We start from the raw sequence: 15263 nt of genomic DNA, 5'->3' as shown, positions 1-15263 counted from the left end.
CCCAGGCTAGTGTGCCTGTTTGTGAGAGTAGGGTAGGCGGAGGCATACTATAATCTAAATCTAATCTGATATAGCCTATGAGACACAAATGAGATTGTGTATAGTTTATTCATAAAACACATTTTGTATGGGCTGTTTTGAATGAACTATTTATTCATTGTGGAGCTCATAAAGTATAATGTGACAAGCAGGAAAACGCTCACAGCCAAGTAGGCCAGAGGGTTTGTGTTTGTGTGTGTGTGTGTGTGTGTATGTGCTGTTGGAACTACTGAGAGTAAATTTCCATAATAAACACTGAAAGCAGTTGAGAAAACAGCCTTTTTGTTCTGTTTCTGAGCATTTGGTTACTAAAGGCCATTTCTTGTAACATTTGACTAATTCATTGAACAAAAAGGTTAAAAAATGTTTTTCAACTCTCTATAGGCTACCTTAAATAGAATATATTTTCATCTTATGTGCATACTGTTTGCATCAAGCTGTTTTCACTGTGCCATTATACCATGCAAAATACAGAAGGTCTAAGCATGAGAACATCATATTCAACATGTTGACCCTGTCACTGACTGGTGCAACTAATGACTGTAGCCTATAGACAGGATGACATGAAGGACACAGTGAAGCATGACAGCATGAAGGAAAACCTATAGGCCTAAAAGTCAGTCATGGTTTGTTGATGTGGTGATAGGCCTATTTGACATTAACTCAAATAGACAAGGATACAGTATAGTGAATCAAGTGTTCAAGTGTTTTTGCACAGTAGCCCAGTGTACTTTTTTCCTTGAGCAAAGGACTGTTACTGTTACTTGCATGGCTTTATGCAAGAATGGCATGGACTTATGATGTGTTAATAAAGTGCTGTAACAAGATCAGACAAACCAGAGAGTGGCCTAAAGTGTTCTACAGTGGACAAATTAAGCAGCTCTGCTGCCACCTTGTGGTGAGTAGGCGTATCTTCTGGTTAAGAAATACATACATGATATATAGTTAGAATTTGTCGAAAGTCAGAGCAAATAATTTGGACAACTGTGAAATTTTGCATTGACTTTGAGTATGTTGTGTTGAGGTGTATTTTCTGGACGTAAATGTGACTGGTAACATTTTGCCTGTATTAATCAATCACTGGCCAACATGTCTCAACATATTACTCCCTCTTACCTTTCTTCCCTTGTGACATGCCAACAAACTATTGTTTGACCTTAATGTGAAAAGAACATCACTGAGCTTGTCGTCAATCCCTCTCATCTTTAATGAGATTTATCCTTGGCACAGGCCACACCAGCAGGACAATTGCGACGTCTAGACAGGCCTTGTATCTGGCTATGGCAGACAGCACCCATGGGAATCCCAGTTGTAAAGTGGGCAGGGGGAATGCCAGCTCAGATGCAAGGCCATCCCATAGTGGCAGGAGAGCTGCCAAGGGCTAATGACTGAGTTTGAGTGATTTATGTTGGCCATCTCTAAAAATAGACATTTTAGAATTTAACATCTGAAGGTCTTTGTGGTCAGAAATAATTCAGAGATGATTACAACAGATATGGGTTAAAGGGTACAGTATATATTGTGATGCCAAATAACCTCTCCCTACAAAAGGGAGAATACATTATTTCAAGTAGTATTTACTAATACTGCATAATGTATTCTTTTGTGTGTATCACATATTGTAGCCAGGGTCCAAGGAAGAATTGCTGAACTTACTCAGGGGCCCAAGGGCTCAAGGGGCCCTGAATCCCAAGCCTCTATGTGAAGTTGCTACTATGTTCTCTTTCCTTGATATGGGACCCCACAGTCAAATAGCATGGGTTATGTTATGTAATATGTCTTAATAGTGCCCCTCAATCATATACTATAGGTTGATATGTGATAATCATGCTTTGTAATTGGTATCTTTTTTCACAGCAACATTCCTTGAATCTGTCTTATGTTATCTGTCTCAATCTGTCCATTTATTCCCAAAAAACTCACCAGAAGTCATCAATTAAGGGGTTATTTAAAAAAAAAAAAATCTTATGGGGGACCTGCCTCCTGAGCCCCCTAGCTTAGCTACCAACCATCTATGCCCAGGGGCCCAGTGGCTCATAATCCGTCCATGTTTGTATCCAAGTGAGCATTTGAAATGTACGTAATAGGAGAATCTCCAACGGCATATGCATATGAATAAATCAGAATAAATTGAAATCAACAAAATAGTTAATTGTATAGTAATGTCAAAAACACCCGATTCTTACTCTATCTCTCTGATTACAACCCTGAAAGCCTTAAGTTGAAAATGAACAGAGAATTACTCAAGACAGGCAGAATATATTTTCCTTGCAAGTTTTATTCAACAAGAATTCCAGTAAGAAATGACTTGCAGACACTGGGGAGGCACATGGTAGGTATTCTTGGTATCCTTGGCCTGACCACTCTGAGGAAGTGTCATCGCCAGGGTCCCTCTTCACTTGTGGCCCTTGGACTGGGCAGAGGACCACACCTCCTCGCTGTCCCTCTCCACCACCATGGTACCGTCGTTGCGCAGCCACATGCGGCAAGTCTTGAAGCCTCCGGAGGCCTGGCTTTTGGTCTGCCACATCATCTTGTTGTCCCTTTTGTACATCACAAAGTTGCAGTCATCTTGCATGCACAGGCGATGGGCATCCCTCTGGCCTGCCGTGTCCGAGCTCCACATGGGCTTCCAGCCGTAGATGACAAAGTTGCCATCCTCCTACAGAGCATTTGAGAGATATGTTATGGGGATAGTACATTTCTCCTTCACATGTGTTTGGTTTGAAGGTAGATACGGATTTTACATTCTTGTTCATAAGACACTTATGTCTGTAGACACAGTATTCTACCTGGAACACAGCCTTCCACTCATGGTTGTTGGACATAAGGTAGTCTCCCCTGCGGAGCTCATCATACTTGGACATGTAGTTTCTGCTCATGGTTCTGCAATGTACAAAATGTGAGACAGAGCACATTATTTCACATTGTTTTTTTATGTGTAAATATAGCCTGGGAAACAGACAAATATGAGACACATTGAATTTGCTCAGGCAGATCCTGGTGTTAGCAAGGCCAGTACAAATATGACAGGCCTATCTTTAGGACAGGATAGGATTGATCTTTCACAAAAACTATTGTTTTCCAAAACAAAAATATCAACTTATAAAAATAACAGAGAATCAAAAATACAGACAAGTAATACACTAGTAATATGCAAAGAATACAATATAGACAATACATACATTGAATATGACATTAATATCCCTATAACACATGCTTCTATGGCCAATACTGTCACAAAAACTACTGACGTCTAAACAGCAACATGGTACTCACAGGCTGGGACGGACGTAGGCGATCTGTCTGTTGAAGCTGGATTTCAAAGTGCACTGATAAGGCATAGGATGGGGCTCTTTTATAGCAAAATCCCAGAGAACACTTCTCAGTGATAAACAGGACACTGTTTCCACAAACAGAACTCAGTCTTTGATTTGCAAGACTGGTGTTTTATGTCTCTTAAATGGTTAAATGAGTTAAGAGGCAGATTCTGTTAAATGGGCTTTAATTGTTTACACCTGGTGTGTCTGAGTGGTGTTAGTGTGACACTGTCTTTTAAGTGGATTCACACTTTATAACATTAAGCAGAGGCTTGTATAGACTACTGTAAGTTACAACACTAATGTATGTGCATGTAAGTCTTGTTAACAAGTAATGTTGCAAAACATGTTAATGCACTACAGAATTCGTATTCATGAATAGAGATGCTATCAACACTCTTTCATAGTTATGTCGGTTGCACAATGACACTGTCTGAAAATGCAGTCCCACATGATTCAAAAGTAGTTTTCATTAAACAAGCCAACTTATGACATTATTTCATAGAAGCTCTCAAGCCAAATAGAAAATACAGTAATAACATTCTTATTTGAGATCGCCAATTTGAAAGAAAATGGTCTACAAGAGCCATCTGGTTTATGACACCCAAATTTATTGGAAGAGAGAATTCTATGTTTTTCAGATAACCAGTATGAGTGGATAGAGAGAGAGAGAGAGAGAGAGGGAGGGAGGGAGAGACAGAGAGAGCGAGCGCTCCAGGCATCTCCTCACGCTCAGCTTTAATCATGCATACTCCGGGTCCATTCTTGAGAAATTGTCTTTCATAGTGAACATGTTTTTAGAGCACAGAGCACTCTTAAGACCATTGATTGAGGTGGTAAACTGAGTGTATGATTCAATTAAAGTCTAAAGTGTATTTACATGCACCCAGAAAACAAAGCAACACTGTGCATGTAACTCTGAACTTTGTTTTTTTTTATATGTTTTTACTTTAAAATGAAAATCAATCCACACATGGTGGCCATAAGTAGTCTATGACTACATTTACATTCACTTCAGTATCCCAGTTATTAGGCTTGTCCCGGTTTTGATCATATTGGGGATGTGGTGTTTACATGAACACAGAGAAACTCGGTTATTAATATCCTTGTATACAACCCCAAATCAGAAAAAGTTGGGACGTTGTGTAAAATGCAAATAAAAACAGAATCTACAACTGATTTATGTATAGCTTCCAGTTGTGCATAAATATCTAGTGGTAGTTGATTAATTGAAGTTTATATACCTTTTTCAAAGGAACTCTATGGTATTGGGTGCCTGTTTGTGAAATTAGATAAGTGGGCCAAAACTGTGACCAATAAGGCTCCTTTGAATGTCAAATTAAATGTACCTGGAATGTTCCCTCATTTAAATGGCCTTTGATCTTCAAATAAACATAATCTATTGAAGTCAGTGTTCATTATCAAGTGTAATCCAAAAAGCATTTTTTTGCACTATGACAATTATTTTATACTGAAATTTGAATGACATTGTGAACATCTGGATGGGTTTACAAGGAAAAAACTAAAAAAAAATCCACAAAAGAAAAAAACAAAGACAAAGTGGCTACACACTGTCATTTTGATTTTAAAAATCAAAATGAAACAAAAAACAAAAGATGAATGGAAATGGCTGATGCAGGCACTGTTCAGTGTTGTGGCCTTTGCCATCCACAATACTCTAACCACCTTGGTTAACTTCACAGATGCTTGTTATCACTCAGTATATGATCCACATGGATACAATGATATGCCACTTTTTACGTGATACATTTTTATGGGCAACTAGTTTGGTATCATCTTCAAATAATTTTTAGGATATATGGTCATGTTTGGACAAAGGACAGATAAACACACTGGCTTGCAATCAAGGCTAAGCCCTCTGTAGTGCTGTGATTCAGGTCTGACCACCCTGTAAAAATGTAACACATGCTTTCCCAATATATTTTCACCAGCTATGACACCAAAATACAGCAGTTTAGCATACCAACACAAGCTTTTATCAGTTTATTGTTGGAGTTGGTCTTTTATGTAGTTTTATGTTACTTCTAGACAAAACTGCTGCTTCAAAGGAGCAATACACAAGCTGACAAATATTGCCATCTGCTGGGTGACCCTCATGGTCACTGATTTCCACTTTTCAGCATAAAACAAGGCACAACCAAGATTGATATTACGTAGGTCTACACTAATCATTTGGAAAGGTTGTTGAGCTTTGTTTGTTATGCGCTCAAATGACAAGAACTCAGATTAGACTTTTCCTCTGAACATGGCGGTATGAATTGCCATGTAATATATACTATACATCTGACAATATCAAGGTCTGAGGACTCAAAAGAACGACCAGTTTCAAGAGCTGCAAATTCTTCAAATGGCAACATTGATCATTTGCTTTACATAACAAGGGCAGTCAGATAGTGTAGATCTTGGCCAAAGTAATGTCACTCTGGTGTATGCAATGCAAGATATCAGTACAAGTAAGACTGGCGCTATCAGTAGCCTATGTAGTCAATGTAAACACTGTCCAATAAAAATCGTAAAATGTACTATTTTCATGCCTAATGCCATGCCATGAGCAACATTCTAAGCATAAACATTGATGGGTCAGTTCAATGCACTCACATGCCACATGATGGCTTTAGTTTATGGATTTGACAATTTATGCATTTGCAATTTGCCTTGAAATGAATGCATTAGACAGGTATACAGAACAATGAATCAGATCATTAAAATGAATAAACATGTATATGAACCAATCAACCAAAGAACATGTATCCTTAAAAATTACGATGTTATGTGTAGAGCCCTGCTTTATTTGACAACAAATACATGCTTGAAGTGAATCAATATGCAGTTGACTGAGACGGGTTATCGTGAAGGCAAGTCAGGGTCAGAAATGAAGCTGCATATTGATGGAATTTTTGGGTACAAGTAGATGGAAAAGGCTCATCATGTTCTACCCCTGAAAAGGCTCATCATGTTCTACCCCTGACATCCAAACCAAAAAAAATGGCATACCTAATGGCATAGGTTTATTTTTTCGTTAAGATATAACCAAAAACCAGGATAGAGCGGCTGAGTGAATGTGGTCTGGACTTTGTGCAGGAGGGTCATTTTGTCACTGCAGATGCTGTAAAAAGACAGAATTCCAGCATTGTGATCCACATACACTCCAATTCTTCTGCTGGGAATAACATTGAGTTGAGTCACCTTTCCATTGTGTATGACAGAGCTTGCACTAGTTGAGCAGTCTAAACTCCAAGAGTGCATATTGTACCCAAACCAAGCCTGTTGCCCGTTTCCTTTCCTGCAGATCGTTTTGTAGGATACTGCTACAAAAACTCTCAGGCTCCACTCCACCTCCCAGTAGCATATTCCAGTCACAGCCTCTTTACACAGCACCTGTTGCCAATAGTCAAACCTCTCTGGATTGTCAGGATATGACTGTATCTCACTTTTACAAGTAACTTCCTTATTATTATTAGACAAAGTAAGATTGGAATTTGCTGTGTTGGGATCTAGACTGAGTTGACACAGGTCTGGGGAAGCAAAGGTATAATAACAGTTATTGAGTTAATGATTGTCATATTTATTTTTTATTAAAAAAACAGTACTATGTTGTTCTAGAACCTAAAATTTTAGTGGTCATTGATTGTCACAATGTAATAGCTAAAAATGTGTATGACTAGTTCACTCCTAAATTTAATTTATACTTTAATTTACTTACGGAACACTGGAGGGGTCATTGCATGATACTTTTTGGTGTATATCCAGAAAACGTGCACTCATTTTACCAAATCGTGTGCAGGTTTTACTAAATAGTGCACTCATTTTACTAAATTGTGCTCTTAATTTTAGTAAATCGTGAGCACAATTTACTGTGCACACATTTTACTAAACAGTGTGCTCATTTTACTAAATTGTGCTCTCATTTTAATTTTTGAAAAGTTAGCGCAGAATTTAGTAAAATGTGTGCACAGTTTACTAAATTGAGCGCACAATATACTGTAATAAAATGAGATCACAATTTAATATAATGAGCACACAATGTACTAAATTGTGCACACAATCTAGTAAAATGAGCGCACATTCTCTCGATATACAGAAATATATTGCAATGACACCTCCGTAGTTACAGCCCTGCTGCAGCGTCTTCTAGCTGTAATGTGCATGATTCTTACATGTTAAGAAGTCTTGTCTGGTCAAGAGCTCACTGGGACGGAATATTCTTATCACTTTTGCTGTAGAGAGAAGAGATCAGTAATCAAACTGGTTTTCACTAACATAGAATACAATTTACCAACGAAGGTGGAGTCATATAATGTGTATGTTCCTTGCATATTCCTTACCCCTGATAGAAATCTGGTCTAGTCCATGCTTAAGTAAATCTTCCCATTTATCTTTCAACTGAGACAAATGTTCCTTCATTTTCTCAAATGACACTTCTGAACAGAAACTGATGTTGGATGATGAATCCTCTGGGTCAGTCAAAGAACACAGAGACTGAAAACTCTGTAAAGAGACACAGTCTGTAAGTTCATGTTGGTAAGTGAGGAAAACACATTTTTGGCATGACGTGTCATTTCATCACATCATTGCAGAAAGATTACCCGGAGAAAGCTTGTATGATCCTCTGTTTGTGAAAGCTGCTTCAGCTCAGCATCTCTCTTCTTCAGCTCAGCAATCTCCTTCTCCAGTTTCTCCATGAGTTCTTCAGCTCGACTCACTTCAGCCTTCTCCTGATCTCTAATCAGCTTGGTCACCTCAGAGCGTTTTCTCTCAATGGAACGGATCATTTCAGTAAACATCCTCTCACTGTCCTCCACTGCTGCATGAGCAGAGTGCTGTTTGGAGATACAAGAGGACATTTCAGTGCTATTGCCACTCTGTTTCATAACTGGCATAAAGGTTTAAATGGTTTTTAGCCCTATAGGTTGGGAAAGCCAGCGGTCTGTGTTGAAATTGTGCACTTAGAACGTTCAGACTAGGCATATTTTTCACAGCTGCCAGTGTCCGTTTCGAATTATAATCCTATGGAGTAGACTATGTTTTCAAAAAAGTCCTTGGAAAAAACGCTTACGGAGCTTTTTTGGGACAAAAACTATGGCAGATTTTTAAAATACTGAATAAATTCTCTTGTCAGAAAAAGAAGTCAAGTCTGAACGTACCCTTAGAATAAATAGCCTAAATATCAAAACTTTAGATAGCATGCCTGAGTGGACTTCCAATCTCTCTGGGCCCACATTGTGTTCTGGGCACCTTGAAACCTCCAGACTGCCCCTCTACCTCTCAGATTGGAACTCACCTTAAGAGACTTAATGGCCTCTTTCATCTGCTCCAGGTGCTTATGTCTCTCATGGATTGTCTGCTGGGTTTTTCTGCAGCTCTCCTCCAACTGTTTCTGTGAAGAGGTAACATTAATCCATTTGCTATCTCACCACATATTGTGAGATATTTTAGCAGAGTTGTATAAAGTATCCAAAACCCACAATTGAGTAGAATTACAGATATTTGATCAGAAAATGACTTAAGTAAAAGTAGCCTAATCTATAAACATACCTCTTAATTAAATGTCTTAAAAGGAACCCCAACTAGTACGAACCGTTGACGATATAATATTAACGTTGGCATCAGCTATAAAAAGGTGGTATAAAAACACTCCAAATGTTTTAGTTTTTATTAAAAAATGTAGAAAACCCGTTCACTCGCAGGCCTTTATGAAGCGTACATTTGTAGCAATTGATGTAGTGCTATCAAACACACGCACACAAATCGCCGCCAGTACGCACAAGAACCGACAAAACCCAATGCTATTTTAACCTCTATGATAATAACTTTATCATAGTTCCAATACAAAAACCGAATGTCACTTAATAACAGAAGCGTTATGTCATAAACGTTTATGACTTGTTTATGACACGTTCATGACAGTGTCATGTCACTCTTATGTTGACACTATCAAGTAAAGTGTAACCGCATTTTTCATGTGAAAACATGATAAAGATCCTTTTGAAATCCCCTTTGTAATCCATCTTCGGATATCTATTTTAAAACTCAACAGCTATGCTACCTCATTAGGCTATAACCAGAGAATGTCTAATAATGGGCTCTGCAAACAGTAGCCTAGCCTAACTGACAACTTTAACTGGAATCCACACATTTTGGAACTTCTAGCTCCCCTGCACCTCAAATCAATTCGCCCATGTTGGATATAAGAGTTGTATTAAGCCTAAATTGAGTAGGGCCAATTTTGAAATATGATTAATTATTATTTTGTACATAACATAACAACTGTTAAATAATATAAATATTACTCCATCAACAAATTATTATTGCATAATGTATTAAGTATTACAAATAATTTATAAGCACATTTTTATAGGCTTGTTTATTATGATCAAACCATTTGAAGAGTTTGGTTCCAAAATGCTATATAAATATTAAAAAAAATAATGCTATTTAATTTTATATTTCAAGTAATATCAATCAAACAGTTTTGTTGTTTTGATTGAGTAAAGATAAATCAAATAACAAATACCTAATTACATTTCTACTGAAGTTACTTGGAAAACAAAATGTAAAAAATATATATTCATGAAAATTCATTAAAATGATGGATATAGCGTTTTGGAACCAAACTCTTCATTTATAACTGTGTGTACAGATGCTTACTGATGATAATTAATGTAGGAACAATACTTTATAAATGATGAACAAACCAGTAATTGTTTGCAGATGCTTAATAAATGATGAATTGTGTGTAGTTATTATAAAGTGTTACCCAAAACTCTAACATGGAGAATGGAAACTATGGCTGTGACATTTTCACTTTATTTTAGCCTACTTTCTACTTATACTGCTAATAAAAATTTAGTGGAGTAAACGTATACATTCAATTTTAAAATTGTGAAGTAAAAGTAAAAGTAGGAAGAACAATAAAAACTCAAGTAAAGTACAGACACTCCCATACTTAAGTACTTACTTCACTGCATTTTAGTAACATTAGGTATTTGGTGTTCATACTGTACAAACACTCTCTTCAAATATAAGCCAGGGGGTAAAGATCACTACCTGGCTTATTGCAAGGCAAGGCAAGCAACGGATATTTTTAAAGTGCATTTCATACACAGAGGCCCTTCAATGTGCTTTACTTATTGTTTATTGTAGTCATAAGCAAACTAGGAAATAATTACTGGACTCTCTTACCTGTTTTTCCATTCTCTCTGCCGCAGCGGAAACTGTATCATGTCCTTTGTGTTCATCCATAACACACAGCACACATATGCATGTCTGATCAGTGCGGCAGAAGACCTCCAGTAGTTTATCATGACAAGAGCAGATCAGATCTTCTAGTTTACCAGCAGCATCAACCACTTTGTGTCTCTTCCCTGGGTTGAGATCATTGTGAACTCTGAGGTGAGTTTCACAATAAGAGGACAGACACATCAGACAGGACTGGACTGCCTTTCGTTTTCTTCAACGCAGACGTCACATTCCACATCTCCAGGTCGAGCATAGTTTGGGTACAGGGAAACAGAATTGATTGCTGTCTTTTTGAACATCTCTATCATATCAGCCAATATGGTATTTTTGCCAACAACAGGCCTTGGAGTGAAGGTCTGTCTGCACTGTGGGCAGCTGTAGATTCCCTTCAGCTCTTCCTGATCCCAGCAGCCTGTAATGCAGTCCATACAGAAACTGTGTCCACAGGGAAGAGTGACTGGATCCTTTAGCAGATCTAGACAAATTGGACAGCTGAACTGATCCTGAGATACTGAAAAAGTAGCCTCTGCCATTCTGCTGGAACAAACAACCACTTGTGGAGACAGGAAGCAGAAATCACTTTTGTTTCTAGTAAAGTGGAACAACACAGCAGTGCCAGTGGCTTATTGGTCATGTGAGCAGAGGGTGGTTTTAGGAAAACAGATAAAAAATGGTTTGCAAGACTATATTAAGCAAAATAGATTGTGTCTCTGTTTTTGCTTGCATAATTTTATTTAATGTATTTCAAGCCTGACTTGCCATACCATACATATTTCAGAACTGTTTCCCAAAACCCTTTATGTATTGCAAGATTCAATACTTATTTGTTGTTACATCTAATAGTTCTACAAGGAGAGAAAATAATCTTTATTTTTGTCTCCTCTACCATGTAGCAATACACATGAGTATTTTGCATATCCCAGAGGTACTTGACATGTCTGTGAGATGTCCTGGAGAGGTAGACTAGATCAGAGTTTCTCAATCTTTTCAGGGCTAAAGCACCCTGAGACCAAATCAAAATGCCAATTCACCTTGGTTATGGTTACTGATTCTAAAGTAATGTTATGTCACACTAGGCTAAAACAGTTTTCTGGGCGTTCAAGACCACAGACCACAGTGCTCACATGAATGTTGACTGAGCTATTTAATTAAGAAGCTGTGTCATTAATTCATTTAAAAATAGCCCTATAGTCTATTTCATGAGCCTGTGTAAAAATGATTTCTTTAACACTCCACGGGACACACTTAACGGCAACCACTGGACCATCAATATCTATCCAATCCAGCAGTAAAATATTTTCAGTATTTCAGGAATGAATGGGACCAGAATTGTCTTGTATATGAGGTATCCAAATAAAGTTATGCCCTCAGGACCAGAAGGCTGCTGAACACTAATAAGCTACCTCCCTCTTGTGGCCATTGGTGGAACTGTCACTGATGGAGTCGAGCACAACCAAACATTTATAACATGTTTCTTTTTCTTCCTTTTTTTCCATTACCATAATTTACAGTTGTTGCAGGCCTATCGAATCCAAATGCATGTCCCATGAGTTAGCTAAGCTGTCATTTTCAAACAATATGGTACTTAAGTTTGTCATTGTCATGTCCTGGTGAAATGTTAAATACAGGGTTCATGCAGGTTTCAGTAAGTCAAATTTAAGACCTTTTTATTGAGACATTTTAAGACCATAAAGTTTTAGCCTCCAAGCTCCAGTTTTTAATGAATAATGAGTAAAACTGAAAATGATACAAAACGGGGTCCGTGTATCATTCGTTCATTTGATATTCAATTGAGAATCAAAAACGAAAAAAAAAAAAATTACTTATTTCATTATTTGTTTATGAATGTGATACAAACAAACAACACGTTGTTTTCCAGGCTTTTGATTTCATGGTCAGATCAAAAGTATAACGTTTAAAAAATGGCTTCAGGGCCTAAACTGATTTTGATATTTATTTGTTCCGATTTCTGTGACCAGGGGTCCGTTGCACAAAAGCAGAATTAAGACATCCGGGATAAGTTACTAAGCTGCGCTCAATGAATCCAAAACACGATCGTACAGGCTTAATTGGTTGCACAACGAGCAAGGATGAGCAGACACGGATTCATCAAGCCAGGTGAAACCTATCCTGGATAAGTGCGCGCTCACGGCTCCCTCAAATAGAACCCGCCACCGATCACAGATTCACTGATTCACCATGGCAACTAGAGCGGCTTCATTGCTACGGTGTGAAGTAGGTAGATAGCCTTCTCACAACAGCAACAAACAGCAACACCTCTGTTAAGGAGAATATTGCAACTAGTTCCGCGACCACCACGCGTGAAATGGTTAAGCACTCCCGTGACGTCACATTGTCGCATATGCAGGTCGGGAATGGCGAGTATGTAAAAGTTATTTAATGATCACAAACGTTTAAATAATGACAGTGGGTCTAGGTATATGTGATAACAATGTGTAGTGGGTAGTGGAAAAATTATTGGTTTCCGTTTGTGGTGACTGCTGACTGAGATAAGGGATGAGATTAAATAGATCCTGGAACTTAGCCTGGTCTGGAGCAGGCTAGCTCCACAGAATAAATCGCCATGGTAACTTATACCATAACATATCCTGCTGCCCCCTATCCCGCGTTTGTGCAACTGGATCACGGATAAATTGAGCCAGGATAACCAAGATATCTCGGCTTAATCCCTTATCCTAGTTTTGTGCAACGGGCCCCTGGTCTAGACCTGTCAGTGCTCAGTGTTGCCAATTAGTGATTTTGTTGCTAGATTTAATTTTGGCCATCCCTAGCGACAGAAAATATTGTCTAACTATAGCCAGGGGCGTATGGCGAGCCAAACAAATCAAAAGCCTGGCCAACACAGACACCACCCATTCAGTTGCACTTCGAGCTATTGAGTCAAGCTGCGCTAACCTAAGACCATCGTGCGCTGTCCAATGTTACAACTGCGCTATCGAGTTGGCCGACACCACCTATTCAATCTGCGCTAACATAACCAGAGACCATCGCGCGCTGTCCAACAACTGCGCTATCGAGTTGGCCAACACAGACACTGCCTAGTCAAGTTGCGCTAACCAGAGACCATCGCGCGCTGTCCAACAACTGCGCTATCGATTTGGCCAACAGACACCACCTGTCAAGTTGCGCTATAACCATCTCGCGCTGCCTAAAATATCAATAACAGGATTGCAATGTTTTCAATGTGTGTAGAAAGTAGGGGTGTAACGGTTCATGCACTCGTATTGAACCGAAACGGTACGGGCGTCAAGGTTCGGTGCATGAATTTACACGGAGAATACACGGTATAAAAATACATAAAACTCGTGTGTGGATTAATTAATGTCATGCGCAATTACTGTTAAGTAGCGAGAGTTACGGTAGTTCTTTAGCGACACCTAACTCTGTGTCGGCGTTGTTCAGCAGTTGGGTATGTGAGTGGAAAAAATGCTACACATATTTGAAGCCATCACCCAGATGATGTAGGCTACCAATCACTGAAACGAGGGATAAAAAACGTCCCCTGCGCTTCAGCAGCCTTTGGATACATATACAAATAGGGCCAAAACCTATGGCTTAAATTAAACGATTTCGTAATGACAGAAAGCTATGTAAATCGCGTGATAATTACCTGTTGGGGTAACTTGTAACTTCTCACATGAGGAGCTGGTAGTGTTAAGTGCATAGACAGTAAAGTGACAACGCTAACCAGGCTAATAAACAAACCATGCTACGGTGAGTTAACGTCAAAGGGCAAAGTCACGTGACTTCTAGTTGTAGTCTGTTTATGAAATGAAAGGAGCAATTTCGTTTTTTAAAAAAAGGCAAAATAGTGTGATATTTTCACAGTTAGTAGGCTAGATTATTACTTTACACACAATGAAAAATATTGAGGCAAATTGTAGACCCTTCCATATACAACTTAACACAGATGCGAAGGTCTTGCTTAAGTGGATTTTTAAAAATAATTTTTCTATGTAATTTCAGAAATAAGAGATGCTGTAGGCCTATTTTCAGTTTTATAGCTGATTGTTTTATTTTGTTTACAAGTTACAGATGGAGTCTGGGTACTTATTGTACTGTTTAGCCTACATCTTACACACTTCAGGCTGTTGCAGATAGCTCAGGGAAGAGACTGTATGACACTAGGTGGTACAGCCTGAGAAATGTACAAAAAAAAATGCTTTCTGCATTTTTGTTTTGCTTTTCCCTCCATTGTACCAAACTCGTACTGAACCGTGATGTCCGAACCGAGGTATGAACCGAACCGTGACTTCTGTGTACCGTTACACCCCTAGAAAGTCACATGCTATTCCCATCAAACTGATCACGACTCAGATACTTATTTGAACATGGGATTATTGGGAGATTACTGAAATTATACGGTATTATTATCAATGAAAACAAGCACACAGTCAACTTCCGTACAACTCGTTACCAGGTGTAACCCACCTTAAAGTTTGGTTACTAAGACCATAACCAAGTTTTAGAACAGTTTGAGTTCAATAAATATTTTAATATATAAATATGAATAAATAGCAAGAAGCTGAGTTTACATGATTATATGTATTTCTTTTTTGGTCTGCTTGAAAGTGCAGGTATTCTAAAATACTTTTATTGTGGTATAGTCATCTCCTAGGTGAC

The 15263-nt window shown here is 38.4% G+C and overlaps 2 protein-coding genes across 2 annotated transcripts; both read right to left on the bottom strand.

Moving 5' to 3' along the window:
• Positions 1-2362: 2362 nt before the first annotated feature.
• Positions 2363-3454, bottom strand: LOC125309624 (mannose-specific lectin-like). The gene is made up of 3 exons (XM_048266670.1): positions 3319-3454; positions 2832-2925; positions 2363-2701 (listed from the first exon to the last, which is right to left on the bottom strand). The coding sequence occupies exons 1-3, from the start codon at positions 3381-3383 to the stop codon at positions 2435-2437; spliced, it is 426 nt and encodes a 141-aa protein (XP_048122627.1). The 5' UTR covers positions 3384-3454; the 3' UTR covers positions 2363-2434.
• A 531-nt stretch (positions 3455-3985) lies between these two features.
• On the bottom strand, positions 3986-14271 carry LOC125309622 (tripartite motif-containing protein 16-like). The gene is given in 8 exon segments (XM_048266665.1): positions 3986-6895; positions 7538-7597; positions 7706-7868; positions 7967-8200; positions 8662-8757; positions 10563-10834; positions 10837-11172; positions 14251-14271. Coding segments are annotated over 7 exon segments (1662 nt in total). The 5' UTR covers positions 11153-11172; positions 14251-14271; the 3' UTR covers positions 3986-6374.
• Positions 14272-15263: the final 992 nt, after the last annotated feature.

Source organism: Alosa alosa, chromosome 16 (genome assembly GCF_017589495.1).
Source record: "Alosa alosa isolate M-15738 ecotype Scorff River chromosome 16, AALO_Geno_1.1, whole genome shotgun sequence".
In the NCBI taxonomy this organism is placed as follows: domain Eukaryota; kingdom Metazoa; phylum Chordata; class Actinopteri; order Clupeiformes; family Clupeidae; genus Alosa; species Alosa alosa.
The sequence above is the reverse complement of the archived record's forward strand: the minus strand, read 5'-3'. Positions and strand labels throughout refer to the sequence as shown.

Bases quoted from the DNA above. Each gene is read 5' to 3' on its own strand.
- LOC125309624 (XM_048266670.1), bottom strand. From the start codon at position 3,383: ATGCCTTATCAGTGCACTTTGAAATCCAGCTTCAACAGACAGATCGCC. The intron at 2,926-3,318 runs GTGAGTACCATG...TGTACATTGCAG, and splicing joins GCCTACGTCCGTCCCAGCCT to AACCATGAGCAGAAACTACA. The intron at 2,702-2,831 runs GTAGAATACTGT...AATGCTCTGTAG, and splicing joins AGTGGAAGGCTGTGTTCCAG to GAGGATGGCAACTTTGTCAT.